The 18,556-nt window shown below is 52.8% G+C and overlaps 1 protein-coding gene across 5 annotated transcripts in view; it reads left to right on the top strand.

Annotated features, from left to right (window-relative positions):
* Positions 1-15,393, top strand: part of CTDP1 (CTD phosphatase subunit 1) — an 81,195-nt gene extending 65,802 nt beyond the window's left edge. For all 5 annotated transcript variants that reach the window (XR_011504343.1, XM_070512809.1, XM_070512810.1 and 2 more), the window contains one exon: positions 14,547-15,393. Coding sequence is in view for 4 of the 5 variants with exons in the window: in XM_070512809.1 (XP_070368910.1) it covers positions 14,547-14,688 (142 nt within the window). In the remaining variant the exon portion in view is untranslated. The remainder of the gene's footprint in view (positions 1-14,546) is intronic.
* The last annotated feature ends 3,163 nt before the right edge of the window (positions 15,394-18,556 follow it).

Below are 18,556 nucleotides of genomic sequence, written 5' to 3'. Positions count from 1 at the left end.
CACAAATGAAACAAATCAGGACTCTGGAAAAGACCCTCAGTTGTGGACTGGTTTAGGTGCTGCCATTCTGACCGGGATAGGTGGAACAGCACCGTGTGCTTAGTCCTAAACTCTGGGCTGTCTGCATCTCTGTTTGCAGCCCTGCACAGTGAGCTTCCAGCTCAGAAGTGTAACCTGATGTCGTGGAGGGCGTTCTGAACAAAACAAAACAAAAGTATGTTCTTTTGGCACCAAGAAGCTTTCATGGGGTTGCCCTGGGCTCTTGAAATCCTCCAACTGTGACAGTAGGGGGTCAGGCGGAAGTTGAGGCATCAGCCCAAGTGCCCGTGGTGGGCATTGTAGAGAGCCTCTCCCTGCTGTCTCCTCGCCATCCCAGTGTGCCACTGTTTCACCTCGTGTCTGTGGATGTGACTTTGGTGATTTTAGAATTTGAGGTCAGACGAATGGAGCACCCCAGAGTCTGCTCAGACCCCATCTTTTACCTCCTGCAAAGCTTTCTCGGTTCGTCACCACACCAGCTTGAGTTGCAGTGCCCATTACGGACAGAGCCGTCAGCCCCGGTCCTCCCTGCTTTTCTTTGCATCTGCATCTGCGTGTGTGCGTGTCGCCAGCCTGGAAGCTGTCATGTTTCTGGGGGTGCCCTGGGGCTCGGCCCTCCATCTGGGGTCGGAAGCGTGGGAGGTGGCAAGTCAGAGGGTTGGTGGTCCTCTAGCTCTCCTTCCTTTCCTTAGCAGGAACTTGGCAAATTTGGGTTTTTGGTTATATTTTACTTTGGCTTATGGTACTAGAACTAGAAGTGTGGATTTTCTGAAACTTTTCACATAATAGTATTTTTATTTAAAATTAAGTGAACATGTTTTGGGTTTTTTGGGTTTGGTTTTGTTTTTCGCATGTGAACATTTTGGTTTCATAGTGAGCTTTCCGTGTGCAGTGACACGTTCCGTACTGAAGTGTGAGTTTGGCTTTTCGTGTACATGTCTGGCGGGCAGCACATTCTGCTGATTCTGTTGGGCTGAGCTGTTCTGCAGAATCTTAATATCACTTGAACTTGAAAATGGTTCTTAATGGAAGGAGGAAAGTGACATTTCTTACTTGTCCACCAAGAACTGATTCCTCCTCCTTTCAGATCAACAGCCATCAAATGCCCAGGTTACACACAGCGGCTCACGGGACACCTCTGTTCCTTGTGGTAAATCCCAAAGATGAAAGTCAAATGTATATTTGAGAAGCATTTGCCCAAAGAAGGTATCTCCAAAACGTTTAAAACGCCACAAGAATGCATCCTTGTCCCGCTACCGGCAGGTCGTGAGACAGCAGCATGGAGGCAGCACCCCGAGGTCTCGTGTCGGGTCCCTCCCCAGTGAGCGCTTGCTCTGGGCCTGGACGTGGGCGGTCGGCCTGGCTCCCAGAAGGACCTTGTAGTGTGACATAAGACTCTTCCTTCAAGTTGTTTCTAGAGTTAGTGGACAAGTGAAAACAACAGTATTTCATTAACTGCCCAAAACAGGGTACAACGTAGCTGGTAGCTTACGTTGGAGAAGGTCAGAAAGGGAGGGAGGAGCGGTTTGCCACTCATGGTCAGGGACAGCAGCCCATCTCTTCTCCACCAAAGACCCTGCTCTCTAAGTACTGGAGAGCTGTGGTCTGGCCGTGTGACCCGTCCCGTCTGGTGCCGTGGGAGACGAGTAAGGACAATCACTCCATTTTTAAGGATCTGCCCCCATCCCTCCAGCCCTCTCCTCTTCTCATGCAGGAGCGCGGTCAGTGTGTGCTGCAGACGCGTGGATGGCCAGGAGGGCTCTCCCGCAGCCTTTGCTCCTCTTTTCCTTCCAGGAAGGTTACGTCAGTTCCCACTCTTGTAGACGGACAAACAGCACTGACGCGCTCGGAGGCTCCTGTGTGTGAAAGTGGTTTTCATGTTGCATGGTCAACCTGGGCAAGATTTTCCTTAATATGTTGGGAAATCTGTCATTTCTAGAAACGGAGGCAACATTAAGCTTTGTAACGTTTATTGCCAGAAAGCAAAGACGCTTACGTGGCCAGCGTGGACGGTTGCGGCGCTCGTTTGTTCTTGCAGCTCTCTGCCTTCACCCCAGCAGACACTTAACTCTTAAAACTGGGCAGGAGAGGATTACACATCTTCCGTCTTCCCTGACAGGTGACTCTGGGACTACAGGTACTAACTCAGGGGCGTCAATTCCCCCTTGTGTTCCCCAGGATAGGTGAGAGGTGCTCTTTGTGTCCTGTACGCCTGGTCGGTGCCTTGCTTCTGAGCATCACTGGAGGAGCTGCCCCGCTCCTTCTGCTGGGCACATGGCATCTCATCTTATTTGTACATCACAGTTGGTTTAGCCGTCTTTTGACTTGTGTTCGATCTCTTGCTGTTAGAAATGGTGCTGTGGCGAACACGCGCATGTGTTGATCATTTGCACATGCATGAGTTTATCACTCATAAATGTCTAAAAGCAGAATTGCCAGGTCAGAGGTATGTGCTTTTCGAAGCTGACAGTTGCTGGCGAGTTGCCCTGCATAGAGGGTTGTACCAACGTCCACTCCCATCAGAATGGGTGAGAATGCTCATTTCTTCACACCTTCCACAGCACAGTGTTGATGGCCACATGATGAATAGAAAGTGGTACCACTCTAGTTTTAGCGTGTGTCTCTCTTTATGGGCTGTGCCTGAGCCCAAGGCTGGACCTTCAGAAGCCTCACGCTGTGGGGCAGCCACTTCACCAAAACGGTCCTGCCAGTTGCTAGACACGACAGCAGTAACATGCCCCAGAGGGTAGCCCGGAACCCAGAGTTGCTATAGCATAGTAACTAAAATGTCCTGTTTCCAGCAAAAAAATCATGAGACACACAAAGAGACAGAAGAGTCTGACCCACACATGGGAAAAAAGCAGGCAAGAGAAGCCGCCTGTGAGGGCAGCCAGGTGTCAGTTAACAGACCGACTTCAGAGTGGCCGTGACAGGTGTGCTTCCGGTGCTGAAGGCTACCTGCTGTAAGAATAGAGGAGTGTGTGGACAGGGTCTTGTCCAGTGTAAGTTCTAGACCTGAGAAGTGTAATGACCAAGTGAAAATTCACCAGAGGGCCCGAATGCAGGTTTGAACTAGCAGAAGAAAGGCTCGCACACCCTTGGCACTTGCGGACATGATGTCATCAGAAGAGTGGAGAGGAAAAGGAGCGGAGTCTTAGAGACATGCGCATTGAATGCACCGGCACACAATGGTGAGCGTGCCAGAGCCAGGAAAGAGGAGAAGGAGCAAAAAAATATTTGAAGAAATAATGGCTGAAACTTCCCAAATTCAATGGAAAACATTAATCTAACACATCCCCAGCGCCAGCCCGTTGGCATAGTGGTTAAGTTCACATGTTCCACTTTGCTGGCCAGGTTGGTGGGTTCAGATCCTGAGTGTGGACCTACATACCGCTCATCAAGCCAGGCTGTGACAGCATCCCACATACAAAATAGAGGAAGGGGGGCAGAGATGTTTGCACAGTGACAGTCTTCCTCACACAGAAAAAGAACATTAATCTAACACATCCCGAAGCACAGCGAACTCCGAGTGGGGTGGGCATAGAGATCCACACCCAGACATATCAGAGTAAAGGTGCTGGAAGCAAAGACAAGGAGAAAACCTTGAAATCAGCACGAGGAAAATGGTGCGTTACCCAGAGAGCCCCGTGGGACTAGCAGCTGGCCTCTCTCAGAAACAGCACAGGCCAGAGGCAGTGGGATGGCCCACACGAGATGTCCAAGAGAAAAGCTGTCAGCCAGGAACCCTACATCCTGCAGAACTGTCTGTCAAAATGAAGGCGCGAGAAAGACATTCCCAGGTGAAAACTGAGAATTTGTTGTAGCCAACTCGCTTTACAAGGAAATCCTGAGGGAAGCTCTCCAGTCTGAAAGCAAGGGAAAACAGACAGAAATTAGATTGCACGTGGATGATGAGGAGCGGCAGTGTAGGTGACTGTCCAAACGGTGTAAATTCATAGCTTGCTTTCTTCACTTAACTGATTTTAAAACCGCTGTATAAAATCACACCTATATAATTGTATTGTTGAGTCTCTAACTTGCAGAAACGTAGTGTGTTTGCCTGTGACTGCACAGAGGAGGCAGGAGGAATGAGATGTTTCGGACAAAGTGGTAAATGAGAAGGTTAATATAACAATGCTATGAGTACACACTTGTCTTCTCTCTTCCCTTGGCTTCTTTTTAAAAGACATGAAATTATATAAAGTAGCATTTACAACGTGGGTTTATAACGTGTGGATAGAACACATGTAACAATAACAGCACAAAAGGGGAGCGGGACCAGAGCTGCGTGGGCACGACGTCGCTCTCTTCAGCTGCACTGGGCTTGTGTAAACCTGGCGTCTGTCCTGACGATGCAAGATCTGCACGGTGGGCCCGAGAACAACTGCCATGGAGAGAACTCAGGAAAAATCGTTCACAGATCTACACTGTCACATCAGCATGTGTTCACCTAATGCAAGAGGAAGCGATGCAGGAGGGACAGAGGAACAGAACTGCGGGAGGCGGAAGCTGAGGTGAGATGGCGTACGTGAATTCCAGTGTGTCAGCGACGTAAGGGGACCGATTAGATAACCAAAAGACGGACGTCGGACTGGAGAAACAGTGCAGCTGTGTGCCTTGTACAAGAGACAGTGAAAATTCAAAGACAGAAGCAGAGTAAAATGGTGAAATGATATCACGCAGACAGCAGCCACAGGACAGCCAGGACGGTTACATGAATGTCAAAGAGAATGAGAGTGTGATTTGAGGAGTGGAGGACACAGCAGTCGCATGTGTTGTGCTCCCTGCATGAGAGAGCACAGCATACACAACCCCAAAGCCGACACCTGGAGGGACGAGTGGGCAGCCTGACAGCCACAGGTGGAGACTTGGGTTCCCTGCCATCAGCCGTGGAAGGAACAGTGAGGAGGTGGAGAAGGAACAACGTGGTCGACAGCTGCACCCACCAGACCTCTGGAGCACACCACCAGGAAGACCGCCAGGCTGGCCCTGGATCCACGTGGAAGCACACAGGACCCAGAATGGCCAAGTCCATCCTGAGGAGCAAAGTCAGGAGTCACACTCCTATTTCAGAGCTTCCTGTCCATCTCGGTCATCGATGGTGTGGCCTGGCGTCAGGACACACAGAGGTCATGGAATCAAATCGCGAGTCCACAGACCCACACGTCTGCAGACAGCAGGCGTTCTCCAGGTAGCAGACCCCCGGGCGGGGAGAGAACTGACTGGGAGGTGGGAGTGTGTGTGGATGGCCTTCCTCTTCCCACGGGGGGTCAGAAAATGCCTTTGGTGTTAGAAATGGTCTTGCAACATGTAAACTTCATGTGTTTTCAGGCTTTTCAAAAACAGTTGCAACAGGGGCTGGCCCCGTGGCCGAGTGGTTAAGTTCGCGCGCTCCGCTGCAGGCGGCCCAGTGTTTCGTTGGTTCGAATCCTGGGCGCGGACATGGCACTGCTCGTCAGACCACGCTGAGGCAGCGTCCCACATGCCACAACTAGAAGGACCCACAACGAAGAATATACAACTATGTACTGGGGGGCTTTGGGGAGAAAAAGGAAAAAAATAAAATCTTTAAAAAAAAAAAAAACAGTTGCAACAGTGTGGTCCAAATAACTTTTCTTGGGAAATGTCCCTCACCACCCCCACATTGACTCCTAATTGTGCGTCCCTAGACTTGCATGTCTGGTGCTACCGCCTGCTCAGGTTGCACGAGAACGAATTTCAGAAGGCAGGTTTCCCTGCACACAGTTCGATGCACAGCGCCCTTACCTTGGTTTGTGAAAAGTCGTCTCTTCGTGACATGCACGTGCATCTCTCTTGAAAAAGTAGCAGAGCTTTTCTTTGACCGTCATGACTGGACGTGGCAGGAGCCCGCCTCTGCTTCCTCTCTGCTTCCAGACCTGAGACAGCATTCTGTCCACCCAGCAAAGCTCTCTGCATCCCTTGAACTCAGATGCATTCAACTTAGGTGTGCCCCGTTCAGAATTTCAGCAAAAGCTGCTGATTCAATCAGGTATTTTCTCTTTTTTAAATAATTGCCCATTTTTCAGAGTGAGAGACATTGATTTTTTTTTCAGGTGCTTTCATGTCCTAATAATGTTAGGCAGCAATTCTTACCCTGATTCAGTGTTAATGACATGCTGACCTTCCTGCCCCAAAGCCACGGCTCCCACCCAGAGCCAGCCTCTGCAGAGACGCTGTGCGCAGCCTGGTGCCTGGGAGCCACTCCCGCCAGCCTCGGGCCTTCTTCCCTGAGGGTTTCTGTACCGTCCGGCTCATAGGTCTAGCTCATCAGAGGTGTTGCTTTCTCAGCTCACATTTGAGTCCGACACCCACTGGCCACATGGATGGTCATTCTGCTGCTTCTCTGGGGCCCTTGCTGGTCTAAGGTTCAGGGCCGTCTGCTTTTTCCACAAATGCAGTCACACATGATGTGGGATGATGACTTGGGTGGGAGTTGGCCACCGTCCTTGGTGCCAGGAGTGCTCTGGCCATCTTGGCACAGCCTAACCTGTGTTTTGGGGGCTGGGATCATGGGGCAGGTGGGGGGGCTCCCCTGCAGTTCTCCCCATGCCCACCAGCACAGAGCCTCTGCTGCATCTCCATCCTACCGAGGAGGAGAACATTGCTGCACTATGTAGGCCCCTGGGTATCTGAGAAATGACCCAGTGTGCTCAGCACTCCACGTTGCTATTCTAAAAGAATACACGCCTGTCCCTGCACACACATACTCACACTTGAAACGAGTCTCATTAGGTAAAATGGTAACCGTACCACGTGCAATGCTGCTACTGTCTTTTTCTTTCTGCCAAAAAAACCAAGCTGGTTGTAACCAGCAATTTGGAAAATAAATGCTTTATGGATTCTGTTTGATTCTCATTGGTTAGATGCTGGTATAAAATACTAATGTGTATATTTGCCATAGTTAGTAAAATCGTCGTATGTCTTGCTGGATGGCAAACTTCAGGCTCTAGTCCACGTGTGCTGTGACAGCAGTGTGTGCAGAAACTGGTGCATCAAGGGAGAAATCGATGTGTGTATTATGTGTGTTTATATTCGTGTTCTTGCTTTATTCCACATTGAGTTCAAGATGATTTTCCAAGCTTTAAATTTTCCCCAAATTAAATCTGCTAGCATTTCTCTATGGAGCTGCAGTTGGTGGTAAAAACAAAATCTAAATGTTGCATGTTATGCTGAGAGGAAATGGAGCTGGTATCGATTACAGGCATTTATTAACCGTGACCTGCAGCCGTCTGTTTCCAATTTTTGAGGTAATTTTTAATTACTAAAATCCAATTGTGTTGTTAGTAAAAATGTCATACTCCCAACATTAGCCGGGAGCCCAGGTTTTGCCCGCTGTTAGTCAAGCTCTTTCTCGCTTTATCACGGAAAGGCTGAGATGGATGGCTCAGCACCAGGCGTTGTCACCGAGGGCTGCCGGCCGCCCTCTTTCCCTCATCTGGATCCGGTGGCCCCCCCACGGGAATGTGGGACTTGGGAATGAGGCATGGCCCCCTCAGAGGAGCCACAGGTTTGTCCTGCCTTGCTCCCTTGGTCAAGTCATAGAAACTGGTGTCCCAGAAGACGACCCCCTGTTTCAGGGAGTCCTTCCCTTAGTGAAGTGCATGGTCATTCTCTGAGCGTGAGCTGCCGCCTGCATATGCCGCTGGGTGGGGTCTGGCCCAGCCGCGAGGACTTGACTGTTAACTAGAGTCTCACTGGGCCTCTCCTCTCCTCAGTGGGAGTCATGACGCCCACCTAAGGGATTTCTTGTGAAAATTGAAGGAAATAGCGCCCCGTGCAGCTAGCACTGAGAACACAGTGTTGTTAGCATGGTCTGTACAGGGCTGTGTGCAGCAGGTCCTGCCCCCATGTGGGCTACACGTGAGCACCAGGACTGGCCACTTCCACCTCAGACATTCTCCAAAGGCAATTGAAAAGACCTTCAAGAAGGGTTTTATCAGCCCCGCATCCTTGGCATAAGTTGGCCATTTTGGAGGGTGTAACTCAGGGGTCTGTAACTCCTCCTCCAACGCCTGCCCCCGTCCTGCTGAGCTGCTTGTCTTGCCTTCGGGAGTGCCTCATCTTCCTCCTCACCTCCACCTCAGCCAGCGAGCGCGCCCTTCCTCTGCCTGGGGGGCCTGTGCTCTTCCCCTGGTGGCCGCCCTGAGCGTGACCACAGACTCCTTAGGTGTGTTCAGACGGGTGCTGTTCGTTAACTTGGCCGCAGCTTTCTTGTACCCTAAGGTTGTGCCCGAGGTACTCAGGTCTGTTCCTGCAAGGCCTCAGCGTCCACACAACAGCAGCTCCGGCTTTTTCCTGGACTTGGAGGCGTTCTTCACTGACCACAAGAACTATCTGTCTGTCTTTTTTTGCCTTCAAGTTCTCAAACAGAAGAGATGGAAGGAAACCTGAATGGGAGCCAGGCTTTTGTTGAAAAGCAATTGCTCTGTCAGGAAGTGAGAAGTTACCAATGCTTGTTAGTCACTAAGAGCTTGCTGCTGTGGTAGCCGGAAGAAACACTCAAGTTCCTTGATGGGGCTGGCACATCGCAGTTGCTTTAACTGTTAGCAACAGCTGAGAACACCGAGCTCTTCCTGGAGTGAGTAGCTGACAGAGTCAGGAGACACGAGTAGCCATCACATTCCCACCGCACTCTCTGAAGCTGCAAGCCCGGGGCCAGGCTGCAGGCCGCGTGGACGCAAGGTTGCCCAGAGACGAGTGCAGCCCATGTTTCCCGAGTTTTCCTAGGTGAGAACCAGGAACCTGAGTTCAGCCACTCAAGAGCACTGATGTGTTTGATAAACCTCTGCCCACTCACAGCACCTGAGCGGCTAGGACGTGCCCCCACGCTGCAGGCCTCAGGGCCTGGGGAGGGCTGGTGGCATGTGTGCACGTGACCTGCAGTTCTGTTCTGAGAACCTGCTCTTTGCTGCACGTGGATGTGTACATGTGTGTTATCACTGCACACGCATGTGACCCACACTTCTGTCCCCACAGCCTGCTCTTTGCTGCACGTGGATGTGTACACGGGTGTTATCACTGCATACGCGTGTGACCCACAGTTCTGTCCACAGAGCCTGCTCTTTGCTGCATGTGGATGTGTACATGTGTGTGTTATCACTGCACACACCCACATGACCCACAGCTCTCTCCTTAGGAGGCCTGGGAGCTGACTCTTCGCTGGGCAGAGCCCGTGGAATATAGTTTTTATTGGGGTTGCTTGCAGTAGTATGAGCAAGAAAAATACCCTTTCATGTGCCACTTGACATTCTTACATGAAGCATCTTTTTTAGCTCATCCATCTATGTGTCGTAGAAATACGCCCTTATTTTTGTCACCACCCAACAAAGGGAAAATCACCTAAGTGGTTTCAGATTAATTATGTCACTATCTTTGTTTTAGAAGCTTTGCCGAGTTATCTGACAATGGGGGGCTGGGTTCTCAGGGACATGCCTACTCCAGTTTGGCTTGACCGGGAATTCCAGTCGTGATTTGTGAGAGAGCCTGGCAGACGGGCGCCTGGCACCTGCTGTGCAGCCCACATGCTGCGTCCAGACGCAGCATCAGTGTGCCAGCCGTGGGCGTGCTCTGGCCACCAGCTTGGTCGGTCTGTGGTCCTCCCAGAAGTGGGGCACACGGAGCACACGGCTCCTGCCTTTCCCAGGGGCCCAGACCCTTTGTGCCTTCCCAGCTGGCCCTGCCACCACCCATGCCTCTCTGTCCCCTCCGCCCTTCCTGGTGGCCCTGGAGCTCCGGCATTGGTGCCCTCTATTGTGAGGGCAGGACCAGGCCCCTGGCTTCCTGGTGGTGCAGACTGCAGGGCCCCTCTCTGAACCAGGTTCATGCACCCTCCCACACAGGCTCCGAGGAGAGGCCCTTCAGGGTGTGTTTTCCCTTCTTCTTCCTCCCACTCCAGGGCTGTGCTAGAGCTGGACCCGAAGCCAGGTGGGGCCACTCCCTCAGCTCAGGCCAGACCAGTGGCCGTCCACTCCTTGGGGACTTAGCGCTCAGCCCCCAGCCCAAAGGTGATGTCAAGACTCGGAGAGATGGGAAGCAGTCTCCTTGCTCCTGAGTGCTGCTGGGAGGCCACAAGCCAGGGGGTGGCAGCGCGTGCTGGCTGTTCAGCTCAGGTGCTCTCCAGCAGACGGCAGGTCCAAGCTCACACTTGACTCCGTTGTCATGAGATTAGAAGAGGGCGGGACAGCCCTCACCTGAGTGGAGACAGTGCTCTTGCCGTTGACGTGGTCATTCTCACCCTCTGCAGGAGGGAGTGCTGCCATCCTGGTTTTAGGATGAGGAGGGACACCCACCCGCAGTTCACAGGCAAGGAGCCTCCTTGGCAAACGGCCTCCTCCCCGTTGGCGGGGCGGGGGGCAGAGGACTGGGGTCTGGGGAAACATATCGGTGAACTCTCATCATCGTGCCTCTTGATGTTCCTCTGCTTCTGCAAATCGTGTGATAAAGTAGAATGGTGTTGAAATGGAGACGTGTCGGTATGCCCAAGGGCAGGCCCAGTCCTCCCACTCGCCCCCCTGGGGTTCTGTAATAACCATAATTAGCAGTGACACTTAAGAAAGAGAGCTTCACCTGCTCCATCTCAGATGAAAGTAAGTGACTGAAAGTCACATTCCGTCAAGCACATGCCGCAGAGGCGCTCACTCTCACTCCTCTGCTGGGACCTGGCTCCCCTGGGGTGGGGCAGCAGAACTGAAGAGCGGGACACAGCAGTCACCTGTCCGGTCTCAGCTCAGTGCCTCAGCTCAGTGCCTCGGCTCGGTGTTGTCAAAGATGCTGCTGGAGGAGCCAGCATGCACATCAGAAGGGACGTTCTCAAGGGGCAGGGCATTTACTTAGAGCTCCATAAAAGCGTGTGTTGAGTCATTACTGGGCACTGAAGCACCTGTTAACAATACATTTGAAATCAGCCTGTGTGTCATCCCAACGCTTGCCCTGCGTCCACTGCAGCCCCACCTCCCGCCCGACACCCCCTCTCCAGACCAGAGCTGCTGGGTCAGCCTCTGGGACACAGAGGGGCTGGCTGCATCTGAGGAAGTGTCTATTTTAAGTTTCAGTAGGTGGTGTTAGACTCACTTCCAGAGACCGTCTCAGCGCGTGCTCCAGCTCCTGGGTCCTGGCCCTGTCCCCACGCCCAGCTGGCCTCTCCTTCTGACTTTTGTCAACCTGAGGAGTGAGGTGTGAGAGCTCATCGTGACCTCAGTTTGCATTTCCCCAGAGTCTCATTCAGTGTTTCTTGTCCATTTTGAATTTATTCTTCTGTCAGTTGCTTTTTTCCAGTTTGGGGGTGTTTCTCCCCATTGGGTACTTACTGTCTTACCACTTTGCAGAAGCCCTTTTTGTATTATGGTCTGCGGTTGTGTGTGTCCCAGTCTGTAAGTAGTCTTCCCCATCTTGTGTCTGTCTGTGACTTTGCTATCGTGTCTTTTGCCAAACAAAGACTTTCGTGTCTCTAAATACATCTTTTTTGGGGGTTTCTTCTCTGCTTCAAAATTCAAAAGGGTTCCCTAAACTATGAGTTTATATACATGTATTTCTATATACATTTCTTAAATTTCCTTTTCAATAAATGGTACTACAACAGTTAGATGTCCAAATGCAAAACAAGTCTCCACACGTACCTCAGAAATTAGCTCAATAGATTATAAACATAAAGCCAAAGCCTTCAAAAGAAAACCTCAGAGGGACCTTTGTGACCTTAAGTTACGCAGTGGGTTTTCCTTTTTGATGCCAACAGTACCATCCATAGGAGAAAAAATAACTGCGATAACTCATGTTCATAATGTAAACGCTCAGGACTGAGCGTGAGAACAAACTGGCGGATGGAAACGGGCGGAAGATCTGAACAGACAGCAGAGAACATCTGCGGGTGGCAGACCAGCATGGAGAGAAACCACACCGCAGCGGGGCAACGACTGAGGCTTACAAACGATGCTGATGGTGGCGAGTACAGCCGAGGGCGAGAGCAACTGCCAGGAGCGCTGGTTTGGCCATGTGGGAAGATGGGCCGTCTGGTGGAGGGGGAACCAGCCCGGCCGTGGGGAAGCACCCTGGACTTGTTTTCCTCGGCAGGTGTGGGGTGGGGGCTGCTGCAGGCTCGGCTTCACACACAGGGCAGCCGCCGTCACACTTCGGTTCCTGTGTCTGTGTGCGTCCACACTGCTCGAGGCTCCCGCATTCCTTAGCCTTGCGAAGGCATAAAGCTGAGAACAGGCCCCCTGGAGCCACGTGGGGACCTCTCGAAGCAGGTGACCCTTGAAGCGAGACCGACCCCCAGGAGCGACATCCAGGAGGGAGAGCCAGAACGCCCCCGAGGACTCAAGAGTTGTTTGCCTGGGAGAGCGCCCAGCCAAGCACAGCGCCCCAGGGAGCAGAGCCCTCCCCGTGGGTCCAAATCCCACCTCCGTGTGCCCCCGGGAGGTCGGCTGAGGAAGAGGAGGCCTTGCAGACGGGGAGACACTGCAGCAGTGGCTCGCGTGGCTGGACACTGTGGCTGCGTGATTGTGTCCTTGGTGGTCGTGGTGATTTCCGTGAAAGTCCCTGAGCTCAGAAACCCCTTTACGCCATTTTTCTAGAGGGGAAATTAAACAATGCTTCTGTCGTTTTTACTTGTATGTTTCCCAGAGATGTCATAATCAAGCACTCCGTAAATCTTGATTTTCAGGCACTAATGTGAGAAATCCCACTTTTCGTATCAATTTGGAGCCCAACCTCTCACTTTTCTACAACAATTAAAACAAATCCTCTTCCTTAGTAGACTATTCACTCCCGCTGACGTGAAGTGATGTGTTCGTTTACACTGTGGGCTGGAGGACACAGCACTTTACAGAGGTGCTCCGTGGTCCCAGGCCCCGGCCTGTGGATGGAAGGTGGCTCTTGTCATAGGGCTAAAGCGTGTGGCTGTCCTGACACCAGTGTTGGTGGCTTCAGGTTATCGGTGTGCTCTCGTGTGTGAGCTTATGCTGTGTGTTTGTTACGTACACATTACACACACATGCTGAATATACATTACACATAGTTGTGTTACGTGTCTGCTGCATGTGCAGTTATACACATTATGTTACCTAGTATATATACATGTATGTTACATGTGTGTATGTGTGTTTGCTGTATTGCTTGTTTGTTAGCCAAAATAATGTTCAGAGTACTCACGTGTGATGCACCGTCGCAGCACATCCTCTCCAGGAGACTCTTCCAGAGAGGGACGTACGGCTGGAACTGCCCGGCTGCCCTTATGTCCCGTGATCGGCATCCTCTTTCAGGGCCATGGCTATTTCCTAGCACAGTGGGACCTTTCAGGTGCAAGGGCCCTGGGGAGGGGGCGGGTGCACTGCCTTGGCTGATGGGTATCTCTGCTTGGAGATGTCATTGGCATGTTCCGGTCCGGCCTGCAGATACTGTCCCTGGAACTGAGTAGCCGCCCTGGCTGGGAATAAAGCCTGATAGCATCTGCTGGAGGTCGGTATGCTGTGTTCGTCTTAGCTGACCACTTTTCAGAGTAATTGGTGCTGGTGCTGCCTGAGGAAGAGGTTCTGAGAGTGGTCCACACGGCCCTGTGTGATCACCCAGTGGTGCCTTCATCCACGTGTCTGCCGAGCACGTGAGCAGACGCCCCGTCCTCAGTGGGGCTTCTGACTGTCTGTTCGTATTTGGTTCTTCTTTATGCTGATGAGAACCGCTGGCATCTGAGCTTTGGGCAGAAAGATGCCCCAGCTCTTCAGATGGTGGCAGAATGGGCGCGGAGCACGTGCTGCACACAGGGGCTGCCGCTGGGTGGCGGAGACTCCTCGTTAGAAAGTAAGGCAGCTTCCGCATGGCTCAGAACAAACGAGTCCCTTCCTGGTCCGTTGACCGGCATTCTTGTGTCACCCGACAAGTAGCGTCCACTCTCCGTCTGCAGTCACCCGTGCCCCGCTGGGCAGTGTGAGGCCTGCAGCCCAGGGTCACTCGAGGCCCCACTCAGACGTGAGCTCCTACGAGGAGCTGCCAGCCTCACACGGCTTGGGTGGCCTCACGGTCTGTCTCCTGGCAGCTGTCCTCGCGTCCTCGCGAGCCAGTTTGCTCCAGCTCCAGCCAAGGCCCAGGAGCTTGCAGCGTGCCGCTGGGCGTCCTGCTCTCTGCCTCCTGCTTTCGTGAAGTCCTCTGGTAGTACAGGTGTTTCGTCAGCTGCCAGAGACAGTCCCTTTGTTGTGGCGATTTCATGGTTTTCTCAAGTGTAACTGGCTGACAGGGTGATTTTTTCAGCAGCATTGGTGGACGTCTGTCCCACCCTCATCTCCTCGGTCCTTTGAAATGTGGATCCTGGCAGTGAAGGGAACAGGGAACATGTGTGCCGTGGTCCTGGGTCTGGTGGCCTCACGCGTATCCTTGACCACAGAACCCTACTTTGTTCTGACGTTGAAACTGGAAGCGTGCAGACGCAGGTCAGCAGATGCCGGGGATGTGCACGTGTGATGCCGTGAGCGTCCCCAGTAAGCGTTCTTTTCTTCCAGGGGCCACAAGAGGAAGCTGAATGAAGGGGATGCTGCCAGCGAGTCCAGCGGGGAGTCCAGCTGCGAGGACGAGGAGGGGAGCAGCTCAGAGGCAGACGAGATGGCCGCTGCGCTCGAGGCGGAACTCAGCGACCTCATGTGACCTGCGGGCCGCGGGGTGGACGTGTGAACCTCTTCTGTCCCTTCCCCGTGTCGGCCCATAGACGGGGTTTCCTTTTCTCCAGAGAGATGTGTATATTTTGCAGAGCTCCACACACAGAAACACAATATTTTGCAGAAATAGGTGTTTTAAAGTTTTAGTACAGGAAAGTCTACTTTTTAAGTGACAGTTTCACGGGGAAGCGGTGTGCCACGCAGAGACCCTTGTCGAGCTCAGCAGAGCCGCACAGCAAGACTGCAGTTGTGGTTTATTGTCATGTAGGACGGGGTTTTGGGGGGGGCGGAAGTGTGTTTTTCCCTTTAAATACCACAGCCTGTTATCTGGGGTGAAGACTTTGGGGATCCGACAAGGTGTAGAGGAGGGTGTGGCATCTTGTCGTGATTTTTCACAGCCAAAGCCGTCAGAACGTCAAAGGCTTTAGATGGGGCAGAGCGTGTGCACGCACAGAACCCTGAGAATAGCGGGCCTGGGCAGCCTCAGGGCCGAGGAGCACGTGTGCACTTCCGAGCGGGCCATGACTGCCGGGTCCTGGACCGCCTCCCCTCCCCTGGGCGTCACGATAAGCAGTGCTGCCTTCCCTGAGCAGCCTTCTCCTCTGAGAGATCTGATGTAAAGTTTTGTATATCTATTTCATATTTGACCCATCACACAGATTTTTCTTTCATTTAATAAAAGTCCCTTTTGTAAGCTCTCTTCTCTGGTGTGTTGTGGCAACAAGCAGGCCCTGCCTGCATCCCTCCTCAGGGCCCAGCCGTGCCCTGGGCTTGGGGTGACGAGCCACCCCGAGCATGTCCCCGCCGTGGAGCTTGCAGGACACAAGGCACCTGTCGGGAGATCCCCACGCGTTACAGGGACGCGGGAGTTTAAGCAGAAGCCCAGGTGAGCTGACGTGCTCTCTTAAGCCATTCCAGGGCTGCTGGTCTTCTCGTTACTGGGGGACAGTTTTCAGAAGTTTGCACCAAAGCATCAAGAATGCAAAGGATCTGTTATTTCTGATTATTAGATTTATGAAAATTAGATCTAAGGCATCTAGGGGAACTTTGCGGCAGCTCTGATTGTAGGAACTCATTGCCACAAGTTGTAGAATAGGATCCTTCACATACGATGCATCACCCCAATGACTCGGTCACGCATTGTCCCCGTGCCTGGGGCCACAGATCTGACCTACAGGCCCTGTGTGCTCATGCAGCCCCAGTAAGACTTGACCCAGAGCGTGACAGCCTCTGTTTTCAAGTCTGTTGTCCTGAGGTCTCTGGGCACTAGCCCTGGTCCGTGGCGCCCAGGGGTGGGTAACGGTGGTGAGTTCACCTTCACACCTCTGTTGAGACAGCCCCTTAGCATCTTTCCTGCGTGAGCCCTGCTAAGCCTTGGGCTGTGGGTGGGGGAAATCCAGAGTTCAGGTGGTGTCTGTGACACTGCGGTCAATGCCTCAGTTCTGTCCTATGGAGAAGGAACGCCAGAACTGGGACTCAGGGTCAGTGGTGTTATGTAAACAGTGGTCTGAGGCATTGATTGAAGACTTCCTTGTTGAATTGCTGTGAGAATTAAAAGGCATACCCTCTACTTCAACTCTAGATCAGCACAGCAAACCTTTCTCTATTTTCTCTTTCTTTCTTTTTTTTTCTTTCTCTTCTGTTTTATTAAAAGTGAAGTGTTAGGCTGAGGCTATGCACTATTCATACTCTCTTCAGTAACGTGCTACAGTGACACAGCTCCAGTGGGCTTATCTTCCTGTATTAACTCGCTTGTCTGAGAGGTCGTAGATGGACCTTCAGATGCAGCCAGGTGTTCACCGGATGCTCAGGCGTCACTGGGAGCCTGAATCCTCCTCCCGCGGTTTGGCCCTTCTCCTGCTGTCTGCACTCTCAGTAGGCCTTCTGCTCATCAAGGCGTGATGTACACATTCCATCCACACTCCTGAAGATGTGGACGGGGTGGGGGGCTGTGGTGGAGGTGTCAGCATGCACACGGGGACAGGTGTGGGCATTCAGAGGTCTAAGAATCAGGGCACAGTCCTTGCCTGGTTCTCCTCTCCAAGGTAAATGTCTGTAGATACGTTGATTTGCCAGTCGCCAATGGCAATAATCAAGATTTCCAGCCAAAGTCTTTCCTATGGAACAGTAAAGGGGAAAACCCTCCTTTGGATGGGTCTGTATTAGCACAGAAATGGAGACAACAGGATTGTGAATCTGAATAATCTCAAGATTTCTTCTTTCAACACGAAACAGTCTCTTCGGCTGGTATTTCTGAAAAGGGTTCATATTAATGGAATCCCTTCTTGCAGTGTTACTCTCTCAATAAAAAGTGTGTGTCTGGGATCTAACCTGCTGGGAGCTGCGGTCCTCTGCTGGTCGGTGGCTGTCACGTCTGTAAGATACTGCCGCTCACGCGCGCTCCGCCTTCCCTGTCTGGCACGTGTGGCAGGTGGGGCTCTACCCTGTGGGTCGCTGTCCTCTATTCCTGTCCCACCTGCCCCTCTTGCCCGGCAGGGTGGTGACAGAAGCCATCTCCCTCTCAGCCTGCAGCCTCACGGGCTGGCAGGTGGGACTGTCCCTGGCGGGCTTGGCCCCTTCCTGTGGGGTCCCTGGAGGAAGACGGATAAGGAGACTCCTCGGTGTCCCAAGGGCTCGATCAAGGCACAGCAGAGTGACGGCAGTAGAATTTGAAGAAAAGACCAACTCCAGGACCCGGTCTCACGGTGAAGGAAGGACAAGGCCTCGGAAGGACCGGAGGCCGGCCCGGGGGCCACCATCTGCCGAGGGACCCTGCTTTCCAACACCACCCTGGGAGCGGCTCCTGACTCGAGCAGACGAAGTCATGAGGACCTGAGCAGGAAGACAAGTAGGTTTACAGATTGACACCCCGAAGAAAGGAAAGTCTCCCACAATTTGGTCGATAGGGACACAAAACAGGCCAGGAGTGGTGACAAGGTGCGGGAGGGAGGGAGCCGGACAAGGACTGACTCGGCAACACCCTGGGAAGCCCCGATATCTCATCGTCTCCTCGGTGGGGCTTCCTTTGCAGGACCGGGCCTCTCTCCTGCCACAGCATGTCCACGGTGTGTCCCAGCGCAGACGTCAGGCCTCGGACATGGCCTGGGCCACCTGGCGGCTCTGGCGCTTCAGACAGGGGTGACAGCTTGGCTCTCGACGGCATCCGCTCTGACTTCACGGGAGCTTAGATTCTACTCTGGGGCTCTTAAACCTAGAGCAACAATACAGATGAGGGGAGCTGGGGCAGCCTGGGGATTGGGCCGGCCACCGCACAGCCACCACGGGGGCTCCTGCCAGGCCCCGGGCCCTGCTGCCCATCTGCCTCATCCTCTGCCTCCTCATCTGGCCACTGGTGTTTTTGTCCATGTTAACAATGCCTTTGTGCCCCAAATGAACAAAAAAAATGCCTTTTAACCCAGAGGACTCCCCCTGCCCCCACCTCCCCTTGAACGTGAGGGACAGAGCAGCCCTGAGGGGAGCCAGAGGGGTGGTGGAGGCAGCGGCCCTCCCCTGCACTCTCCTCCTCGATTAAAGCGCACTCATCTGGGGTGGGTCCTGACATCAGAGCAAACCACAGGGTTGCTAAAAATTAGGCGTTTCCAGAGCCAGGGCCCGTGCAGTGGGAGAGCCGGCTGGGGCCCCAGCACATCCTGGAGCCCTCCCTCCACAGAGATGGTCACAGCACCCTCAGGAGAGGCTGCCTGGGGTGGGGGGGGGACCCTCAGCCCTGACGCCAGTGCAGACAAGTGTTTGCTGTGCGCTCCCGTCACGGGAAATACGACACTGAGTGGCACAAATTGAAGAAATTTTAATAGGAAACTTGAATTTGCTTTCCTAAACTTTTAAACATCAAGCTT

Source organism: Equus asinus, chromosome 7, assembly GCF_041296235.1.
Source record: "Equus asinus isolate D_3611 breed Donkey chromosome 7, EquAss-T2T_v2, whole genome shotgun sequence".
In the NCBI taxonomy this organism is placed as follows: domain Eukaryota; kingdom Metazoa; phylum Chordata; class Mammalia; order Perissodactyla; family Equidae; genus Equus; species Equus asinus.
Note: the sequence above shows the minus strand (reverse complement) of the source record. Positions and strands in the feature narration are given on the sequence as shown.